Consider the following 17317-nt stretch of genomic DNA (forward strand, 5'->3'; position numbering starts at 1 on the left):
AAGTTCGGCGTTCTTTGCCGAGACAAGTCCTGGGTGCCTGAGGCCAAGAATGGCTAGCGCGCCGGTCTGGTTCGTTCCGCAAGTGACTTCGCCTCGCTTTCCCCGGGTCGCCCGCATACAATGACGAACTTCGCGGTATGGAGGAGCAAGAGGATGCGCGAGATCTCCATGTCCCTCTGCCACGAGGATGCTCATTGGGAACCCGCCCTCTTCACTGCCATGGCCGATCGCCTGCGCCTTGTGCTACAGCCTGCGGGTCCTCTCCATCTCGTGACTAGTCATTGAGGAATACGCGGGTAGGTGGTATGTACATGCGTTCCCAGATTTTGTACATGTACTTGATCATTGAGGCACCATCCTGCACGTCTAACTCCATCATTGCTTCTTGCATAACGAAAATGTCTCTCAAACACGACTCTCCACGCTCTTCGCAACTAAGTGTGCCAACACCCGTTCCAGACAAAGCTCGCAGAAGATCCTCTGTTGGCATCGGCGAGACCATAACAACGTACCACATCTTAGCCAATTCCAAAGATGACGCCTCGTCGCTAGAAATCCAGCAAAAAGGTCGAACAGCATTGCTAGCCAAGACCACGAAGCCAACTATTGGAAGTCCGACATTACAGATTACAACTCCGAAAGTCGACGGCGAATCCACCGTAGCGACAGCCAAGCTCCACGCCAACAGCGGGAAATGCAAGATCATGCTCGGTGATCCAACCAAGACCGAAGTAAAACCAGACTGGACCCAAGTTCAACATACTTCCAATCTCGATCGGGTCTTTATCTTCGAACACGATTCGAAGCAGTATATATGGCGAAGGTATGCGAAAGTTCGCTTAATGATTTTCCTTATTGGCCGACACAAAACTAACATTCGACCCTCCAAACAGAAGAATCAACATCGACCCAAAATTCATCCATCAAACAGACCTTGAGCTTGTCACAGCAGAAGATTCTGATACTATACTGGCCACCTACCTCCCAAATCGCAAAGCCGTGAGTAGGAACCAAATCGCAAGATTGGATTTCTTGGTCGATATGCCTTCTGAGCTGGAGGTGTTGTGCTTGACGAGTGTGTTGGGCGGGAGACAGAGTTCCCGAATGGAAGACGCAGTCTGGGGTATCACTAGTAGGTTTCGAAGGAAAGAAAAGTCGGAGTTGGCGTTGCATCCGGCTGGAGCTGGAAGGATGGGCGTTCTTGCTCTTTCTCTGGGTGGTGGCGGTGGTGCGTGCTGATGAGGATTGATGGGGCGACTGAAGAGATAGCTTCCTAGCCTTTGAGTCTATGTATTATCATTACGGTCGTGATTATTGTTTACTGCTGCTGGGTCGCTCTGGTCACGCCCCCAGATTCTGTGTCGTGCCTCCATCGCAGTCATTATGAGAGTTCCATTGTGCATCATTCGCCTTCCTCTTGCCTGTGGGTATCTCGCCTTGCGTCCAATTAAAACAAAAGCAAATCATTGGACCACTTCATCTACTACATCGTTCTCGTGTGTATCAATGACCACCTCTCCGCTTCGGGCTTCTTCACCCCAGTGGCTTCTTCCAGCCATGCATGCCGCCCACCAAGTCTGCTCTCAATACTGGGAAACCTTAGTTGCAGCTCTGCTGGTAACCGTGCAACATCTGCGCTTTTCCTATTCATGATCTTCGATAGTCGACGAAACGGCGTAAGGTCGGATGATTTCTCCTCGTCTTCAGAGATTGCTGGTACAGGTGGCGTCCAGGTCCGGAAGCTACACTCGGTGTCGATTGGCGATTCCGTTTCTGACGTATGTGCAAACTTATGCTGCTCCAGAGGCCATGGTGCTGGAAGTTCTACGGCTCCTTGTTGCATTTCGGCACATGAATGTCGTTCGCTATCATTATTTCGGCAACAGCTGGGTGACAGTCCTTTGAGCAGGACCTTGAAGGTCGAAGCCGAGCCACAGAGGATAGCGAGATGTAGTTCTACTTGGACGAATATGCTGCCTTCGGAAAGGTCGTAGTAGATGTCCTCTGACTGAATAGCGTTCCAGGTGTAGAAGCATCGGAGAGCACCAGCTGTGATAGCTCAAGGTCAGCTGAAGTTGTGAGCGAGGATTCACAGTCCACTTACCGACGATTGGGAGGAAGCCCAGCGCAAAGAGAGCTCCGACAGCAATTTTCTGACGTGTTGGAAGCTGCATCCCATAAAGCATATACAGAGGAATGCTGAACAGCGCTGTGTCAATGATCGCGATCAGAACACCGTTGATATTGAAAGACTGCTGAATCGTCTCCGGGCTCCAGCATTTTCGGTCTGTCGACTCGTCGCCAACTGGAATGAAGTTCAGTGGCATGCAAGACAGAGCTTGCACGACGAAAAATGCAATGTTCTGAGCCCCGACAAAAAACATTAATAGGTAGACACATGCGCGCATTGTCGGTCTTGGGTCCAGTCGGAGGTATAAGATCAGAAAGCTCGTCTTGACAAGGAGTGAGGTGACCACGTAGAACAGTAACGAAGCGAATGCGAGTTTCCGCAAGGCCTTCAAGTCGCTCGGTGTTATCTGCGAGGCATGGTCTCCAAGTCCGTTGTAAGTCGCTGTCGTGATGCAAGCTGAGAGGCCGAAAGCTGTGATGGTCCCAAGTAGCATGAGCACTAAACATGATTAGCATCGAAAGTGGAACCTCTTGAAATGCCAAAGCCCACCATCGTCTGTGAAGACTTTCCGCAGCACTGCTAATCTTGCGTACATGCGTAGAGTAATACCAATTAAGCTAATAGCCAGCAGAGTGATCGAGATAGCGACGATAAGCTCCTGTTTGCTGTCATCCTGCTTCACTACTGTCCGTGATATTAAAGACATTGTGCTCGGAACATGAAGTGAGAGACAGAGTGAAGAACGAAAGTGCTGCGCGGAAGTTGCTGGTCGTACTTCCGGTCTTGAATCCCATATATGATTCCGCTAAGAGAGGCGGATGCATAGCACCACCAGTCAAGGCCGAGTTAAGACGAAACACTTCTCTTTTGGGCAATTACTGTTCCGGCGCAACGGCCGCTTCTGGGCGAGACGGTCTGCGCTGGCACGGCTGATGCTGAATGTAAAATCTGGAAGAAATGCTCCAATATCCATCCACAGGCATGTGCAATTTGCAGTGCATTTCTTCCTGCACCACAGACGGGTCGTTCTGCGAGTGCCATTGGAGGTCCGCATGCGGTGCAAGGATGATGCCTTGCGATTCAGCCGCGTTTCGTGAACGACTCGTGCGTGTCGTCCACGAGGCGCGTGGTTGGATTGCCACACGAGAGCTTTCGGTCAATCAGGGTCCTTGCAGAGATATTTGGGCACAGTATCGCAAGCGGTACTATAGTATAGCAGGAATTCATGAAAGGTGAGATCAGGGACAATGTGTGCAGATGAGTGAGGACTTGCGAAGACGTGTGGTGAAAGCTGCGAAGGAAAAGACCGATCAATCCCGGAGATGTCCCGGCTTGGCGCGTCTGCTGCTTCTCACGCGTCTCTTTCTCTAACTTACCCTTTCGTACTTGTTGTCCCTCATCACAGATGTCAACCCGATACCGCAAACTCATCAGAAGTTCCGCTTTCAATGCGAAATATGATTTTTCTCTGATACTGACGGCGTCACAACGGCTGTCAAGGCCAGAGACGACCCGGACGTTTGACAGCTACGGCGCTGAGTCGTGAGACTAGACCTCGACTCGAGAAGAGACCAAGAGGAGCACCGCACCGGTGGGAATACCAGCGTTGAATCCGTTCCGCGGTGATGAGCAGCATCTTCATAGGACTAAACTCATCTCTGTGCCTGAAGACTTTTCCAGGCCAGTAGGATGGCGGCCACGTCGGCTGAGCTCCCAGGCCTCAATCTGAAAGCCCAAGATTTGGGATGGTCGCCAGGTTTGAAGCTACATATGCTATCGCGCATGGAAGCAATCACCAAAGCACAGACTCTCTGGAGTCTCGCGAGTTCAGGCCAATGGTGGGGACTGCCTCGCTGGAACAGTAGTTGCGTTGAAGCAGAAGTGGCACCCATGTCGTACCCGAGCATTGCCAAATCAGTGCCAATGTCGAAGGAGCTGCAAGGACGTTAAAGCCGATAAAAGCTCCGGGCGCATCTATCGAGCGTTGAACGGGTCCTGCTATTGTCGTCAGCTTAACGAGACACGCTCCGCATTTCAGCTAATCGTTGTGCAGGCCAGTCGAGCTGTAGGTCCGCCGCTTCGCCACTCATCATGCGAAGCCGTCTGCTGTTACTGAGAGAACTCCTTCGGCCGAGCAACACCTGGGCTTCCGAGACTCCAAAGGGCAGGCACGCAAGGTAGTACTCATCGATTTCACTTGCTTGAGATGTTTAAATAGCTTGCACTGAACCTCAGCAATTGGACATTTCAAAGTGGTTGTTCCCGTGATGGACTACATTACAGCTACGTCAGACCGACTCTTTTGACAAAAGACAAAGCTGAACAATGAGGGATAACATATATCGGGAACGTGTACGCTGATTCACTTTCACAAACCCACTTCAGATGCAAGGAAACACTGCTGCTAAAGCAATCCGGCGTCGTGTTCATCACGAGCCGAGGTTCGATAGTAGGGGTGTCAGCATCGCATGTGTGTGGCATGCTCGGATTCGTACGGACGAGAGAAACGCCACAATCCAAGGAACCGGCACGTGAACCGGGTAGGTGCTCTGCCCTACACCGAGGCCCTGGAATACACGCCCACTCCGTACGAACGAGACAGATATAACTCAATCTGGTTCTCAAAGCCTTTGACGGAGCCATTCATCTAACATCAGTGTTTGCTGACGAGGAATCGGTCATGGAGAAACAAATAAACACGCCAAGAGGTCCCATCCTAGCGAAAGTAGACAAGGGTTTAGTCTACGCAAGGAACATACAGTACGCCACTGCTGATCGCTGGAAGCAACCCATTCCATCGAGATGGACAGAAGTACGCGATTGCACGAAGAAAGGAGCAGTGTGTCCTCAACACCAATTCCGATTCGAATTTGTCCTCGGCGAAATGCCCGCAAAAGACCGCGAGTTCTCAGAGGATTGCCTCAATGTGACAGTCGTGGCTCCTGAGAATGCAAATAATTTACCAGTGCTCGTATTCTACCATGGCGGCGCGAACATCGCTGGCGGAGCAGATTTCGACATCATGGACATGAGCGGATTGGCTCGGCTGGGGCTGGTGACCGTCGCAGTGCAATATCGTTTGGGAGTGTATGGGTGCGTTGAGATTCCGGACCACGCGCCTGCGAATTTGCATGTTCACGATCAGATTGAAGCTTTGAAATGGACGAAGGAGAATGCTGCTGCCTTTGGAGGCGATCCGGCAAATATGACGATTAGCGGGCAATCAGCTGGAGCGTGGGCAGTATACAATATGCTGCTTGCACCGACAGATGGACTGTTCCAGAAAGCGATCTTGATCTCGGCTTCGCTGGACCTCAAACTTAAACCTGAGTACGGGGAGCTAGTGAAGAAGAAACTTCCTGGAGATTTGCTTGACATTCAAGAGAAGTGCTCTCAGGAAATACCGGGCGCGGAGCCTTTCTTGCCAAATCGGACCAAGGCGCCTTTTCCCGCGGATCTAGATAAACGACTTGCAGAGAGGAAAGATGTTGATTTGCTCATCGGGTGGACGGCAGACGAGGTCATACCTTATCTCCATATGATACCGACCACGAAAGCGCTCGTGTCTTTGCCGCTCATTGGCGGTGCTCTGGCACACACGCTCGGAAGGCTTGCCTCAAATCGAGTCTTTAAGAACGGGAGTCGGGAGCTGGCGAGGAAGTGGTCAAAGAATGGCGGCAAGGTCACTACTTATGAGTTCCAGTGGTATCCGAAAGAGAGTCCGTACGGTGCTTGTCATTGTATGGAGATGCCGTTCATGTTTGGTGAGTGGGCGAATTGGACAGCGGCACCTTTAGTGACCGGCAAAGGCTCGGAGGAGGTGGTCAACAGACTCGCGCCTAAGTTCAAACAGATGCTCTTGACGTTTATCAAGGATGGATTAAAAGATGGGAAGCATTTCGACATCACTGGAGACTTTAGCGAAAAATCGTATCTGTAGGACTTGCTATCCACATCACCAATCATCTGTTGATGTCTAGCGTTTACGTCTCGACGTCTGTCACCACGCTCGCTCGTCTCACTTTGCACAACCTCTTACTCTAGATCGCTCCACCACCAATCGCCTCACCACGTCTTCCTTCAGATCTCTCCACCCTGACCCAGTCTCCTCCAGCACCAAGTCCGTCACCTCCTCATCGCTCCACTTCCCCAAAATCTGATCGACTAACAATCTCCTCAAAGCACTCCCATCACCCGTCGTCCATTTATACACAAACCTCACTCCACCCTCACTCGGAAACTCAACCTCAAGATGCTCCCTCACCGCATCACTCACCATCCCCATCGAAACCTCATCCTCAAGCTTCTCGCAAAGCAGATACAGCTTTACAAGCCTCTTCCAAGCCTCATCAACGCTCTTGAGTGGAGCGAACGGAAAATCGAGTTCGATGGTATCGGTCGTTAGGAGATGGGCGTAGCTTGCGAAAATGTAGTATTTGACGTCAGGGAAATCGAGGATGTAGTCAGGAGGCGGAAGGTCGCTTGGCTGAACTTGATGCGCTGGAGGACGCCCTCTCCGGGGTCTTGCTCCACTCACTGGTGCTGCTAAGGCCGCTAAGTTGTCAAGGTGTCGAGAATTGATCTCGAGACATTTGGCGTCGATGAGAGGCGATCTGTCGCGGAGGAGCTGTCGTGAGAGTTCGAATGCGCCGTGCCGCTCGAAGGACGGTGTCGTTATTGTGATCAAGTCGTCACTTGGGTCGGGAGGTGAGCCTATACGTATTGGGTTCTCTCGCTGCGGAATAGATGTGATTTTTGTGTTACGTGCGGATTTTGCACGCGGCGCCTTTGCTGCTCCCAAGGTATTGCTCTTTGCTGAGGATTCTGGTTTAATGGTTGATTGGCGTTTCTTACTTGCTCGTTTAGGCGCGGCTTTCGTTCTGCCGTTTTGCTGGGTTCTCGCCATAACGAGATGCGAGCGGTGTGTGTCAGTCGAGCAGGAAGTCCTTTGGGTGGAAAGTCAAAGACTGAACCGAGCGAGCAAGTCATAAACACCGACTCACTTGATTTGCATGCTTGATCAGTCAGCTATAACACTCACTTTCTTAACTTCCTCAGCCCAACAAACTCCCCAAAGCAACCAACCCGGTCGCCGCTGTCAAAGCAATCGCCCCCTTCTCTACACCCGCCAGATCCTTCTTCGGCGGCATACTCCACCTCATCAGCCTACTGACCTGACTAGCCAAAACCTGTTCTTTCAACTTCAGCGGCAATCCCTCCTTGACCCAGATCGTCCACGTCCCCATTCCCCTCCCACCAATCTTGCCCCAAGCCAATTTCTCCCCCACAATCTCTCCACCCTCATCTGCGGACTTCGTCGTCTCATAAAGTGTCTCAAACCCCCACTTCTTACTCAACAACCCAGTGTCTTTGCCATCCTCGTTCTCCCAGACAAAATATGTTCCTTCAAACTGAAAAGTCCTTGGAGACCACTCCTTTTTCTTGGAACCTTTAGTCGGTATTTCCCACGTTCCGTCTTCCGGCTCCTGGAATATGCTCCCTTCGCCTCGTCTCCGCATACAGAATTTGAAATTCTGCTTGCCGCCTTGCAGCAGGAGTGCAGTGTGTAGATGGCCGCCCGGAGGGAAGACTTCATCTGGTCGACCAAACATAGTTTCAACGATTGGTCTGTTGTCGTCGTAGATACATTGTACGACGTAATGTGTGAGCTCCGTTACATCGTTAGGCGAGGGCGCAAATTTCTTCAAGAAGAACCAACATGATCGGACGCCATGGCCCACAAGGTCGGTATCGTTGACAATTATGTACTCCTCCACTTGGGTCGAGAGAGATGAAAGTGGTCCGTTGGCCGATAGATCGCCACAGGGAGAGGAAGTGTCGGGAGCCGTTCGTGCTGGCACCAGCATAACTTTTCCGCCCTGCTGTCGGACTGTCTTGAGGTATGCGATCCGTTCTTGATGAATTTCTGCTTGGCGCTCGTACATCCTGCGATTGAACTTTCCAACATTCTTAATGTTTGCCACGCTTTCCAAGAGGCCTGTCGCCATTTGGTGGGTTTTGATTGCTTCACTGTAGCAGCCGGCCTCCTCAAGCTGGAACGCCTGGAAGACGATAGGGACGAGCTTGCGGGTAGACTCCACCCATTCTTCAGCAGCCAAGGTATCAGCTGGAACCTGCTGCGTCAGACTAAGTTCGAACATTTCGGAGGCTAGCTATATCTTCTCAGCGTAGATATTCTGCGAGGAGAAATCAACTGTCCAGTGCCTGTCCAGTGCCTGTGCTGTGCAAGCTGTGTCCATCATAACCACAGCTACCACGGCATGAAGGAATGACGACGGGCCCGAGCCGTGTAACAGCATCACAGCCATCATCGGCCTTCCGACAAAGGCGCAGTGCATGCATGATTAGTGCACGCTGCCTAAGGAGGTATGGTTGTTGCCGAGGTCGACTTGCTTGATTCTGTTCAACTGAAGAGAAAGGCAACACACGCCAAGAAGGCCATGAAGATCATCCCAGAGCTTCGCCAACCTTAAAAAGCTGGCTGTGTGGTCCAAGAAAGGATCAGCGCAAGCTCGTTCCTGCAGGAGGCGCGCTTCTGCTATTTAACCGTGGCCACCTCTGAATGCAACTAAGTCTGAGTGCAACCGCAGGTCGCAGAGCCAATCAGCAAAGCTTTTCATGGAATCAGAGCCAATATGGTTAGGCGCTTGCACTCAGAGGTAGTTGCATTCAGATGTATCCACGGTTAATGGCTATGCAACACACCCCCACCCTTGCTACTGGTAAAAATGATGGCGTCTCGATGGTCAAAGACGGGATCTTCGCGCGTAACCTGAGCGTTAGCTGATCCTTCAGCACGTCTCGAGGGTTGGGGAATGGGCCATTGGACAGAGCCAAAGTGTATTGATACATATGACGACAGCGGTTTTCCGAATGACCATGGTGTTCTGCTGCTGGGAGTCCTAACTCAACAGAGCCTGGATCCATGTTGCCCGGAGATTCTTTGCACCACCGTGCAAAGCCTATTGTAATCGGAGCAGGTGGGTTGGCGAGCTGCTTGGCGAGCTGCCCGGCGAGCAGTTGAAGAAGCATTGAATAAGCCTTTCACGCTTCTTCGTTCACACCTCGATTTTGGCATGTCTGAAGTACTTCATGCCGATCCACGCAACAGTGATCCACACCCATGCAACAACGCCTGTCAAGACGATCAAAGCAGGATAGTAGCCCACAATGGGTAGCGTAGGATCGTCCTCCAGCTCCGGTGGAGCGTAGGGTGTCTCGCCGACATCCCAAGCCCAACTCCAGATCTCCAGGCAACTCCCCATTCCCACGGTGAAAATTAGCCAGGTCACAATGAGAATGACCCAGCCCCAGTACTCCGTCTCCGTGTAATCATGCGGCTCCAAAGCGAGGGGCGACGAGGGAAATGTGGAAAGCGTAGATGTCAGATTTTGCGACAGAGGTGAGCGGGAGTGCTTGCGATGACTCGGTCGCCGCGAAATAGCTGGGTCGGGAAAATAACTGGTCGAGGATGAGTGAGGTTTCGGATAACTTGTTGTCGGACGATGGAAGGTAAGCACATCGTCGTCATCGGTCGTGCTCGCGTAGCTCGCGTTGCTGGTTGGACTTTTCAGATCGAGGGGACTTTTCAGTTCAGACGACAGTTTGCGCTGCTCGTGCTGATGCGCGTGGTCTGTCACCAGAGAAAGCCGTGCTGAAGGAGCGGTGGTAGACTCGGGCCATTCGGTATCGTGTCCGTCTGCTGCGTTGATATCGTCGTAATTGAGGTTTTTGGTCACAGTGTCATTTGCATTATCGCGTGCAGGAGCGGGCTGGAGATTCAACTCGCCGCCAAAATTGCTCAGATGAGCTCCCGGAGCCTGTTGAACTTGCTTGGTCGATGGAGTTCGCTGCAGAACACTATTCCGTCGTTCCCTCGTCTCGGTCACAAACTTCCTCGTGCCCAGTAGTGCTGTCTTGCGCAACGAGCCCTTCCTTTTGCGCTGCTTTGTGGCTTTCAACGCTGCAGCCATCGCGCCATCGCCCTTGACAGGCGAGACAGGTGATGTGGTTGGCTCATCGTCGTCGATGCTCTTGCGACTCTTGCTACTCTTAGGGCTCTTGGGCGGTTTGAGCTCTCCGTCCTTGTCATCGTCGCCGTGTCGATTGAGGAAATTGAACTTGGATAACAAATTGCCGCTGAGGCTTCTTCGGTGCTCGGAACGCTTGCCCGGGGAAGCGGTAGGGTGCGCGTCCACGGGTGATGATGGTGCTGAAGGCGGAGCCCACGTCAATTTGACGCCGGCGGGCCTCATGTCGCCGTCGTCGGTGGCATCGCTGAGATTCGGGAGCGGACCAGAGACGGTGGTCCTACGGCGGTCGCCGCTGCCAGGTCTGGATTCGGACATGACGGGACTCGAACAGGCGCATTGGGCAGATCAGAGATGCTAATCGAGCGATTGGCCGATGAAAGGTTTCAGATGGCAGTCGCGTTGGATGTGACGCGACTGATGGGGACGTCTGGGGAACTTTGCAGGCATGGCCTGAGCTCCGCTGCGTGCCCCTAAATCCAATGTCTTCTCCTGCATATTGAATCACCTCGTCCGTCGTCACCGTCGAGCTTGGACAAGTTGGCGGCACGTGTATATTGATGTGCTCCGCGCCCCATGGGATATTGTCATTCTTGATCGCCAATCGCCCGCCATGTCGGCCGATTCATTACCCATCCCGCTCCCTCCTCGAACTCCCACGCCGCCGACGCCTATCCCTCCATCCCCGAGAGCACTCAAGCCGCGACCATCTCCCATAGGACTGGGCCTACACCACCATAGCGATAGCACGAGCAGCCTTACGCCGAGCATTGAAGAACATCACGATTACGACTGGACAGCAGGCATCAATGACAGCCCTGAGCGAAGAAAGATGGAGGCGCAATATGTCGACAGAGGACCCGACACGAATGCGACAGCTTCTACTGCCTCAATGCTGTCACCCGAAAGTGCGACCTTCAGTGTCGCCAATAACGGGCTGAGTCCCGCGAACACGGCATACAGCCCTTTCACCCCACAGACAGCCTCGACCGATGGCGGGTTTGGCAGCATAGACGGCAATGCAAGTAGCCAGACTGTGTCGAATCCTTTCAACTTCACGCCTGTGCAGTATGAGCGGAGTCCTGCAGCACCGGGGGCCAAAAGTGAGAAGCTGGTGGGAAGAAGGGGACACAAATACAGGCATTCCTCCATCCACGCCAGTCATATGGAAGGTATAATCAAGCCACCACAGGCGAGCAGGACACCGCTTGCTGTGCCAGCCAGTCTACCTATGCCGACACGTAAAGAGGCGTGGTGGAGCATGACGAAACAACAGACCACGAGGTTGACATGGTGCATGTGCCATTTTCTCGTTGCAGGCTATGTGCAATTCTCTGGAGCAGGTTCTCTGGCCATGACGGCTCTCAGTCGATTGCTGCTTTTCGACGCTGCGGGCGCAACTGTCTGTGTGGTGGTGGATGTAATGGGTAATTTTGAAGTCTGGAAGCGATCTTCTATCAAGCATCCTTTTGGCCTGGAGCGTGCAGATGTACTGGCAGGATTCGGCATGGCAGTCTTTATCGGCTTCATGGGACTGGACGTTATCAGTCACGGAATTCAACACTCGCTGGAGAATCTAGGCACACATGTCGCTCACTCGCCACACGCACATGAGAGAGTCGGGACCGCGAATGTCGACTTTGCCAGTCTTCTTTCGATAGGCAGCACCCTGGTTTCGGCTGTTCTCCTCAAGAACCACGCTCGCATGGGCAAAGCCATGCGGGTTGGACTCATCGCAGGTTGGGGCAGGATTTTGGGAAATCCTTCGCATTTCTTAACGCTTTCGTGCTCGCTGGCCATCCTCCTGTTGCCATTCCTCACAACACAATATTACGCAGCCTTCGACTTTATTCTCTCAGTCGTCATTGCCTGCTTCATGGTCTTGACCGGCGCTCGCCTCGGATCGTCACTCTCCTCAATGCTCCTGATGTCTGCGCGAAGTCCCTCCGACGACAAGCTCGCGCTGCGAAACATTGCTGACGACCTGGCCAACTGTGATCCCAACATCACGCACGTGGACGAGGCATGCTTCTGGCAAGTGCATTACGGAAGTGGCATGGCGAATCTGAAATTACGTTATCGCAAGAGTAGAGGAGGGTATGGTATGGCCACTGACGATCTTATGAGGATACGACAAAACGTAACAAAATTAATTCAGCGGAAGCTGGCGGGTTTGAGGTGGGAAGTGAGCGTGCAATTGAGTGTGGAGACGGATTAGAAGAGACTGATCTTGCGGGTCGAGATCTGAAATTGTATACTGTTGCCCGTGGCTGGCGAATGTCTTATTGTCATACCTTAACTTGCGAAAGCGAAGTAGCAAGCTGACGCATGTGATGCAGCTTCACTTCACTTTGAGCAATCATTGAGCTGGAGGGCAATTGACTGTTCGACCTCTCAACGCACATCAGCGCAACACCTGACAGCTACCATCCAACACAACACAACAAGCAATCGTCGGCAGGCAATGATGAATATTTCCCCAAGTCGGCGCTGCGGACAAATCCGCCCACCACAGGATAGCTTGCTGTCCGCCATTCCTGGCACGACAAAGATACGGAGGTATGTTCATTGCCGACTGATTCGATCGCTTATGAGCTGATGGGGATTTAGACTCGATTGTTCGGACACAATCAAATTCTCAATCGGACGACTGGCCGATGGGCGTGAACGAACATATCATCTTCCTAAGATCGTCATTCTTGACCGATCGAAACTTGTGACAGATGCATTTGTGTCGCACGAGCGCGCAGGCCTTGAATACGTGGGCGACTTCCCAAACATCGGCAATGTGGCGTTCAACGCCTATGTCCACCTCCTACTTTCGAGAGAAGTCTTCGTCAATATCAAGTCCAGCTCGCATCTTGCAGGGCCAGTGCGCATGGCGTTAGTTGATCTGTATATCTTGGCAGCGGAGCTCACCGACCGCTGGTCTATGAATAAAATCATGGACGCTCTTGTAGCCAACATCCAGTTGAGCAAGCCTCGCGCCAATGCCATCAATAAGGTCTACAAGCTGGAACCAGAAGTCGGCGACCCTCTACGTCGGCTCTTCGTGGCCGCCTACACCATTGGTGTTTCTCGCACAGACGACTTTCAGGACCTGATGCGCGAGAATCTCGCCAATCATCAGCTCTGTGAGTTCTCATTCGATCTGACAATGGCATTGCTGAAAGACCGGGACCAACGTTACCCATTGTCGGCTACCAACTACTACGTGGAAGTCGAGAGCACACCACCAGGCGCATGAGTGAAGTCAGTTGCGAGTGATGAAGCGTGTTCGCCATGCAATGGCGATATCGTCGCCACAGGCAAAGATTATCGCCTTCGCCCTCGCTTCATGCCATTAGCAGCCCCGCAGTTTGGCCCAAAGAGGAAGGAGCGTTGCTACCTTCGCGCCAAGCATCCACACAGCATTAGCTTGAGCGTGATAAGCGGGCATCGGCAGGGCTTGTGACATCTTAGAGTCGTATTGGCTCCGTAGCCAAGAGGACTGGCGCTCGCAACATCTGCAATATGACTGGCGCAGCAGACGATGTACCGTTGATTGCGGTACGAAGCTTTTGGGTCTGGTACACGTTCGGTTTCGGCACACACGACCGATGGAGCATCTCAATGGAAACTGCCGCTGCCGTGGAAACGCTGCGGAGCCGGAACCAGTCATCATCAGATGTTGTTGATTGTGTCTCTCTGAGCAGCACTCGTGGTACTCGTTTGAGATCGCGTGCGCAATGCTGTGTGATTCCAGAAGCTGTCGTACCTGCATAGCGCTAGCACAAGTTTAATCTAAGGACGAGCAATGAAGTCACGGCGATACATGAAACAGGCAGCTCGAACGGGCGTGACGGGACGGCGTGCGGACCTTATGTCGACTCGGGCAACGCTCCAAGCACATCACTTGCAATCGTCAAGCTTGAGATCGTCGTCCCAAAATCCGAGGTACGTATAAAGTGTACTGGACGTCCCTTGCTTCGCTCGCACTTCGACCACGAGCATTCCACGTATTTTGATACTGGAGCACTCTACACAAAAATGCGGTCGATTTCTGCTGCTGCCCTCTATGGGCTCACAGCTGTTCTGGCTGCACCTCTCCAGGATCGTTCGGACTATGCTGTGCACAATTCGCACTTTGTGCCTCCAGGGTGGCAGAAGATTGGCAAGCCAAGTCCTGTACGAAGATTCTGCTCTCTGTTTAAGTAAAGTAGCTGACTGCTCATCAGGACCACCCAGTCAGCCTACGCATTGGCCTGAAGCAGTCTGCTTTTGAGCAGCTGGAGAAAGAGCTCTACGAAGTCAGCGACCCAGAGCACGAGCGTTACGGGCAGCACCTGTCTATGAGCGACATTCACACCTTCACTGCTCCACATGATGAGGCTCTTTCGGCTGTCGAGCAGTGGCTAGAGGTGAGTCCATCACTACATGTTGTCGAAAGCTTCTCTCGACTAACTCTGTGACAGAGCCACGGAATTACGGCAGACAACTTGCACTACAGCCCGCCAAAGGACTGGATAACGATTGCCTTGCCAGTCTCGAAAGTCGAGAGCTTGCTAGATACGGAATACCACGAGTACCGACATGAAGACGGCAAAGAGGTCGTTCGCACAACCCAGTACAGCCTGCCACGATCTCTACATGGCCACATCGATGTGATTCAGCCCACCAACTACTTTGGCAACCCAAAGCATCACGGTACAAGTGTCAAGATTGCTAGCTTCGGTGTACCAGACAGCGAGCTCCCTTCACCTGATGTCAGCCGGGTTGCCTCAGTTGAAGCTGCTGATCCTGCTGCCGCCGCTTACCCAAATGCCAACGTCAGTCTCGTCTGCGTTGCAGGACAGACTGTCTCAAGCTTGTGCGTCCGCACTCTCTACAACACGGTAGACTACACGCCAAAGGTGCCACAGAAGAACTATGCTGGTATCACGAACTACCTCAACGAGACGCCATCCGACAGTGACTTCAAGCTGTACATGGCTGCTCAGCGACCTGGCTCTGACCCCAACTACCTGTTCTCACGCCAAATCATTGCAAACGCCGCTGATGATCAGAACGATCAAGGTGTCGAGGCAAACTTGGATGTTCAAGCCGTCGGAGGCATCGCCTACCCAACACGCTTCACCTCCTACAGCACTGGAGGCTCACCACCATTCAAGCCAGATCTTCTGACACCAACCAACACCAATGAGCCCTACCTCGTCTGGCTCGACTATGTCTTGAAGCAAAAGGACGTCCCATACGTCATCTCCACCTCTTACGGCGACGACGAACAGACCGTGCCCCAGAACTACGCCAACCGTGTCTGCGCCGAACTCGCCCAACTCGGAGCCCGCGGCGTCACTCTCCTCTTCTCCTCTGGCGACAACGGTGTCGGCAAAGACGGAACCTGCGTCTCCAACGACGGCAAGAACACGACCAAATTCCTTCCTTCTTTCCCGGCTTCCTGCCCATACGTCACCACCGTAGGCGGAACCCGCGACGTCAACCCAGAGCAAATCGCCTTCGACACCCGCAACGGCTATGTCGCTGGTGGTGGTTTCTCAGAGTACTTCCCTCGTCCTTCATACCAGAACCAGGCTGTCACTGGCTACCTCAAGACTCTCGGTGCTGCGAACAAGGGTCTCTATAACCCCAAGGGACGCGCTTACCCAGATATCGCGGCTCAAGGATTCAACTACCAGATCTTTTACAAGGGAGCTTTGACTGCTGTTGATGGAACTAGTGTGTCTTCGCCTGTCGCTGCGGGTGTCTTGACTAATGTCAACGATGCGTTGCTTGCTGCTGGAAAGAAGCCTTTAGGTTTCTTGAACCCTTTGCTGTATCAGAGCCAAGGAAAGGGATATAATGATATCTCTAAGGGTAGTGTTACTGGTTGTGGCACGAATGGATTCCCTTCGTCCAAGGGCTGGGATGCTGCTAGCGGATGGGGAACTCCGGATTTCAAGGCTATTCGTAAGGCTTTGGGAGTTTAGAGATAAGAAATTATGAGAACCCGAGGGACACGAACAGGCCCTAGTATTAGTCTCGTTGTTCTCGTTAGGCAGAAACCAAAGAAATAGCACGACATAAAGAATAACCTTCTCGAAAGCATGTGCTGAAATCGCAATAGTTCGTGTTCTGAGTTCTTGTCGCGACATCGAAGAGGGTATCGCTCAAGTATGTTCGTCTCCTATTAGCAACGAGAACGACTGGAGGCATGATATGATCGGAGGAAGATGAAGAATAACAAGCAGCATGTGAGAACCAACTTAATCTTTCTCCATAGCGCGCGAGTGGCCCAGCTATCTTTCTGTGCCTTTGCCCTCTTTTGATATTTTGTTTGCTGCTTCCGATAGAAAAGAGAGGTCCGCATGCATTGAGCATCCGTAGCATCTCTCCCACTCAAACTTCACATTCTCCTTCTCGTTCACGCTTCAGATCTCACATGCTTGGCCTGCATGTTTGCTGAAGAATTTTTCTTCTTAAACCTTCGACAGCTGGTTGCCTTTCATTTCTTCTCCATCTCGCCACCGAGCTGCTACCTGTCATCCGCTATACACGATATAAAAACCAATACACACCAACCTACACCTACTGAAAGAACACCTTTCGCGCTTTCTTCAGAATGGCTTCGCAGCAGGCCGACACTCCCGTTCCAAGCGTCAGTAACGAACCGCACTCGACAATAATTCCCTACTAATACTGCGTAGACCATCGAGTGGACCCACGAGATGGACCGCAACCTCCTCATTCTCGTCCTCGGCGCTGGCGGCTTGAACCCACCAGACCTGGAGAAGCTCGCGGCTGCCATGAGCAGCATTCATCAGAGTCAGTTGATCAGACTGTATCTCGAGTCACTCAAATACTGACTTTGTGCGATAGTTACATTCACTGCCGTCGACATCGGGCGTCAGTTCGATATTCTGCAGATCGAGCAGCGAATGCTCTTCTCGCTGTACATGGGTTAGAGCGCACAGAAACGGACGTATGGAGTAGTCGATGGGAGTTGTGGAGTCTTGGAGTTGTGGAATTGGGCCATGGTGTACGTTTTCAGCTGTCGTCGCTCTGGGAAAAGGCGCCGGGCGAAGCTGATTAATCGGATCCGGAGTTTGGACACAATATATAGTGGTTCGTGGAGGTCGAGCTTTATACCTGCCTCACC

General features: G+C 52.4%; 10 protein-coding genes across 10 annotated transcripts; 6 read left to right on the top strand and 4 right to left on the bottom strand.

Moving 5' to 3' along the window:
• Window positions 1–398: 398 nt before the first annotated feature.
• Window positions 399–1239, top strand: CKM354_000191300 (uncharacterized protein; the record flags this gene model as incomplete). The annotated part of the gene is made up of 2 exons (XM_044797048.1): window positions 399–823; window positions 894–1239. 2 exons carry the CDS (start codon window positions 399–401, stop codon window positions 1237–1239), a joined length of 771 nt encoding a protein of 256 aa, XP_044652983.1.
• A 244-nt stretch (window positions 1240–1483) lies between these two features.
• Window positions 1484–2837, bottom strand: CKM354_000191400 (uncharacterized protein; the record flags this gene model as incomplete). Its single annotated transcript, XM_044797049.1, has 3 exons — window positions 1484–2049; window positions 2105–2629; window positions 2681–2837. The coding sequence occupies 3 exons, from the start codon at window positions 2835–2837 to the stop codon at window positions 1484–1486; spliced, it is 1248 nt and encodes a 415-aa protein (XP_044652984.1).
• A 1974-nt stretch (window positions 2838–4811) lies between these two features.
• On the top strand, window positions 4812–6071 carry CKM354_000191500 (uncharacterized protein; the record flags this gene model as incomplete). The annotated part of the gene is made up of 1 exon (XM_044797050.1): window positions 4812–6071. One exon carries the CDS (start codon window positions 4812–4814, stop codon window positions 6069–6071), a length of 1260 nt encoding a protein of 419 aa, XP_044652985.1.
• Window positions 6072–6149: 78 nt separating this feature from the next.
• On the bottom strand, window positions 6150–7037 carry CKM354_000191600 (uncharacterized protein; the record flags this gene model as incomplete). Its single annotated transcript, XM_044797051.1, has 1 exon — window positions 6150–7037. One exon carries the CDS (start codon window positions 7035–7037, stop codon window positions 6150–6152), a length of 888 nt encoding a protein of 295 aa, XP_044652986.1.
• A 148-nt stretch (window positions 7038–7185) lies between these two features.
• On the bottom strand, window positions 7186–8292 carry CKM354_000191700 (uncharacterized protein; the record flags this gene model as incomplete). The annotated part of the gene is made up of 1 exon (XM_044797052.1): window positions 7186–8292. The coding sequence occupies one exon, from the start codon at window positions 8290–8292 to the stop codon at window positions 7186–7188; it is 1107 nt and encodes a 368-aa protein (XP_044652987.1).
• A 918-nt stretch (window positions 8293–9210) lies between these two features.
• CKM354_000191800 (uncharacterized protein) lies at window positions 9211–10500 on the bottom strand (the record flags this gene model as incomplete). Its single annotated transcript, XM_044797053.1, has 1 exon — window positions 9211–10500. The coding sequence occupies one exon, from the start codon at window positions 10498–10500 to the stop codon at window positions 9211–9213; it is 1290 nt and encodes a 429-aa protein (XP_044652988.1).
• Window positions 10501–10795: 295 nt separating this feature from the next.
• Window positions 10796–12400, top strand: CKM354_000191900 (Zn(2+) transporter ZRG17; the record flags this gene model as incomplete). Its single annotated transcript, XM_044797054.1, has 1 exon — window positions 10796–12400. One exon carries the CDS (start codon window positions 10796–10798, stop codon window positions 12398–12400), a length of 1605 nt encoding a protein of 534 aa, XP_044652989.1.
• A 249-nt stretch (window positions 12401–12649) lies between these two features.
• CKM354_000192000 (uncharacterized protein) lies at window positions 12650–13429 on the top strand (the record flags this gene model as incomplete). The annotated part of the gene is made up of 2 exons (XM_044797055.1): window positions 12650–12741; window positions 12793–13429. 2 exons carry the CDS (start codon window positions 12650–12652, stop codon window positions 13427–13429), a joined length of 729 nt encoding a protein of 242 aa, XP_044652990.1.
• A 782-nt stretch (window positions 13430–14211) lies between these two features.
• Window positions 14212–16148, top strand: CKM354_000192100 (uncharacterized protein; the record flags this gene model as incomplete). The annotated part of the gene is made up of 3 exons (XM_044797056.1): window positions 14212–14349; window positions 14400–14582; window positions 14637–16148. 3 exons carry the CDS (start codon window positions 14212–14214, stop codon window positions 16146–16148), a joined length of 1833 nt encoding a protein of 610 aa, XP_044652991.1.
• Window positions 16149–16780: 632 nt separating this feature from the next.
• Window positions 16781–17123, top strand: CKM354_000192200 (uncharacterized protein; the record flags this gene model as incomplete). Its single annotated transcript, XM_044797057.1, has 3 exons — window positions 16781–16816; window positions 16866–16983; window positions 17038–17123. 3 exons carry the CDS (start codon window positions 16781–16783, stop codon window positions 17121–17123), a joined length of 240 nt encoding a protein of 79 aa, XP_044652992.1.
• Window positions 17124–17317: the final 194 nt, after the last annotated feature.

The sequence above is a fragment of the Cercospora kikuchii genome, assembly GCF_019650295.1.
Source record: "Cercospora kikuchii DNA, contig_00001, whole genome shotgun sequence".
Taxonomy (NCBI): Eukaryota; Fungi; Ascomycota; class Dothideomycetes; order Mycosphaerellales; family Mycosphaerellaceae; genus Cercospora; species Cercospora kikuchii.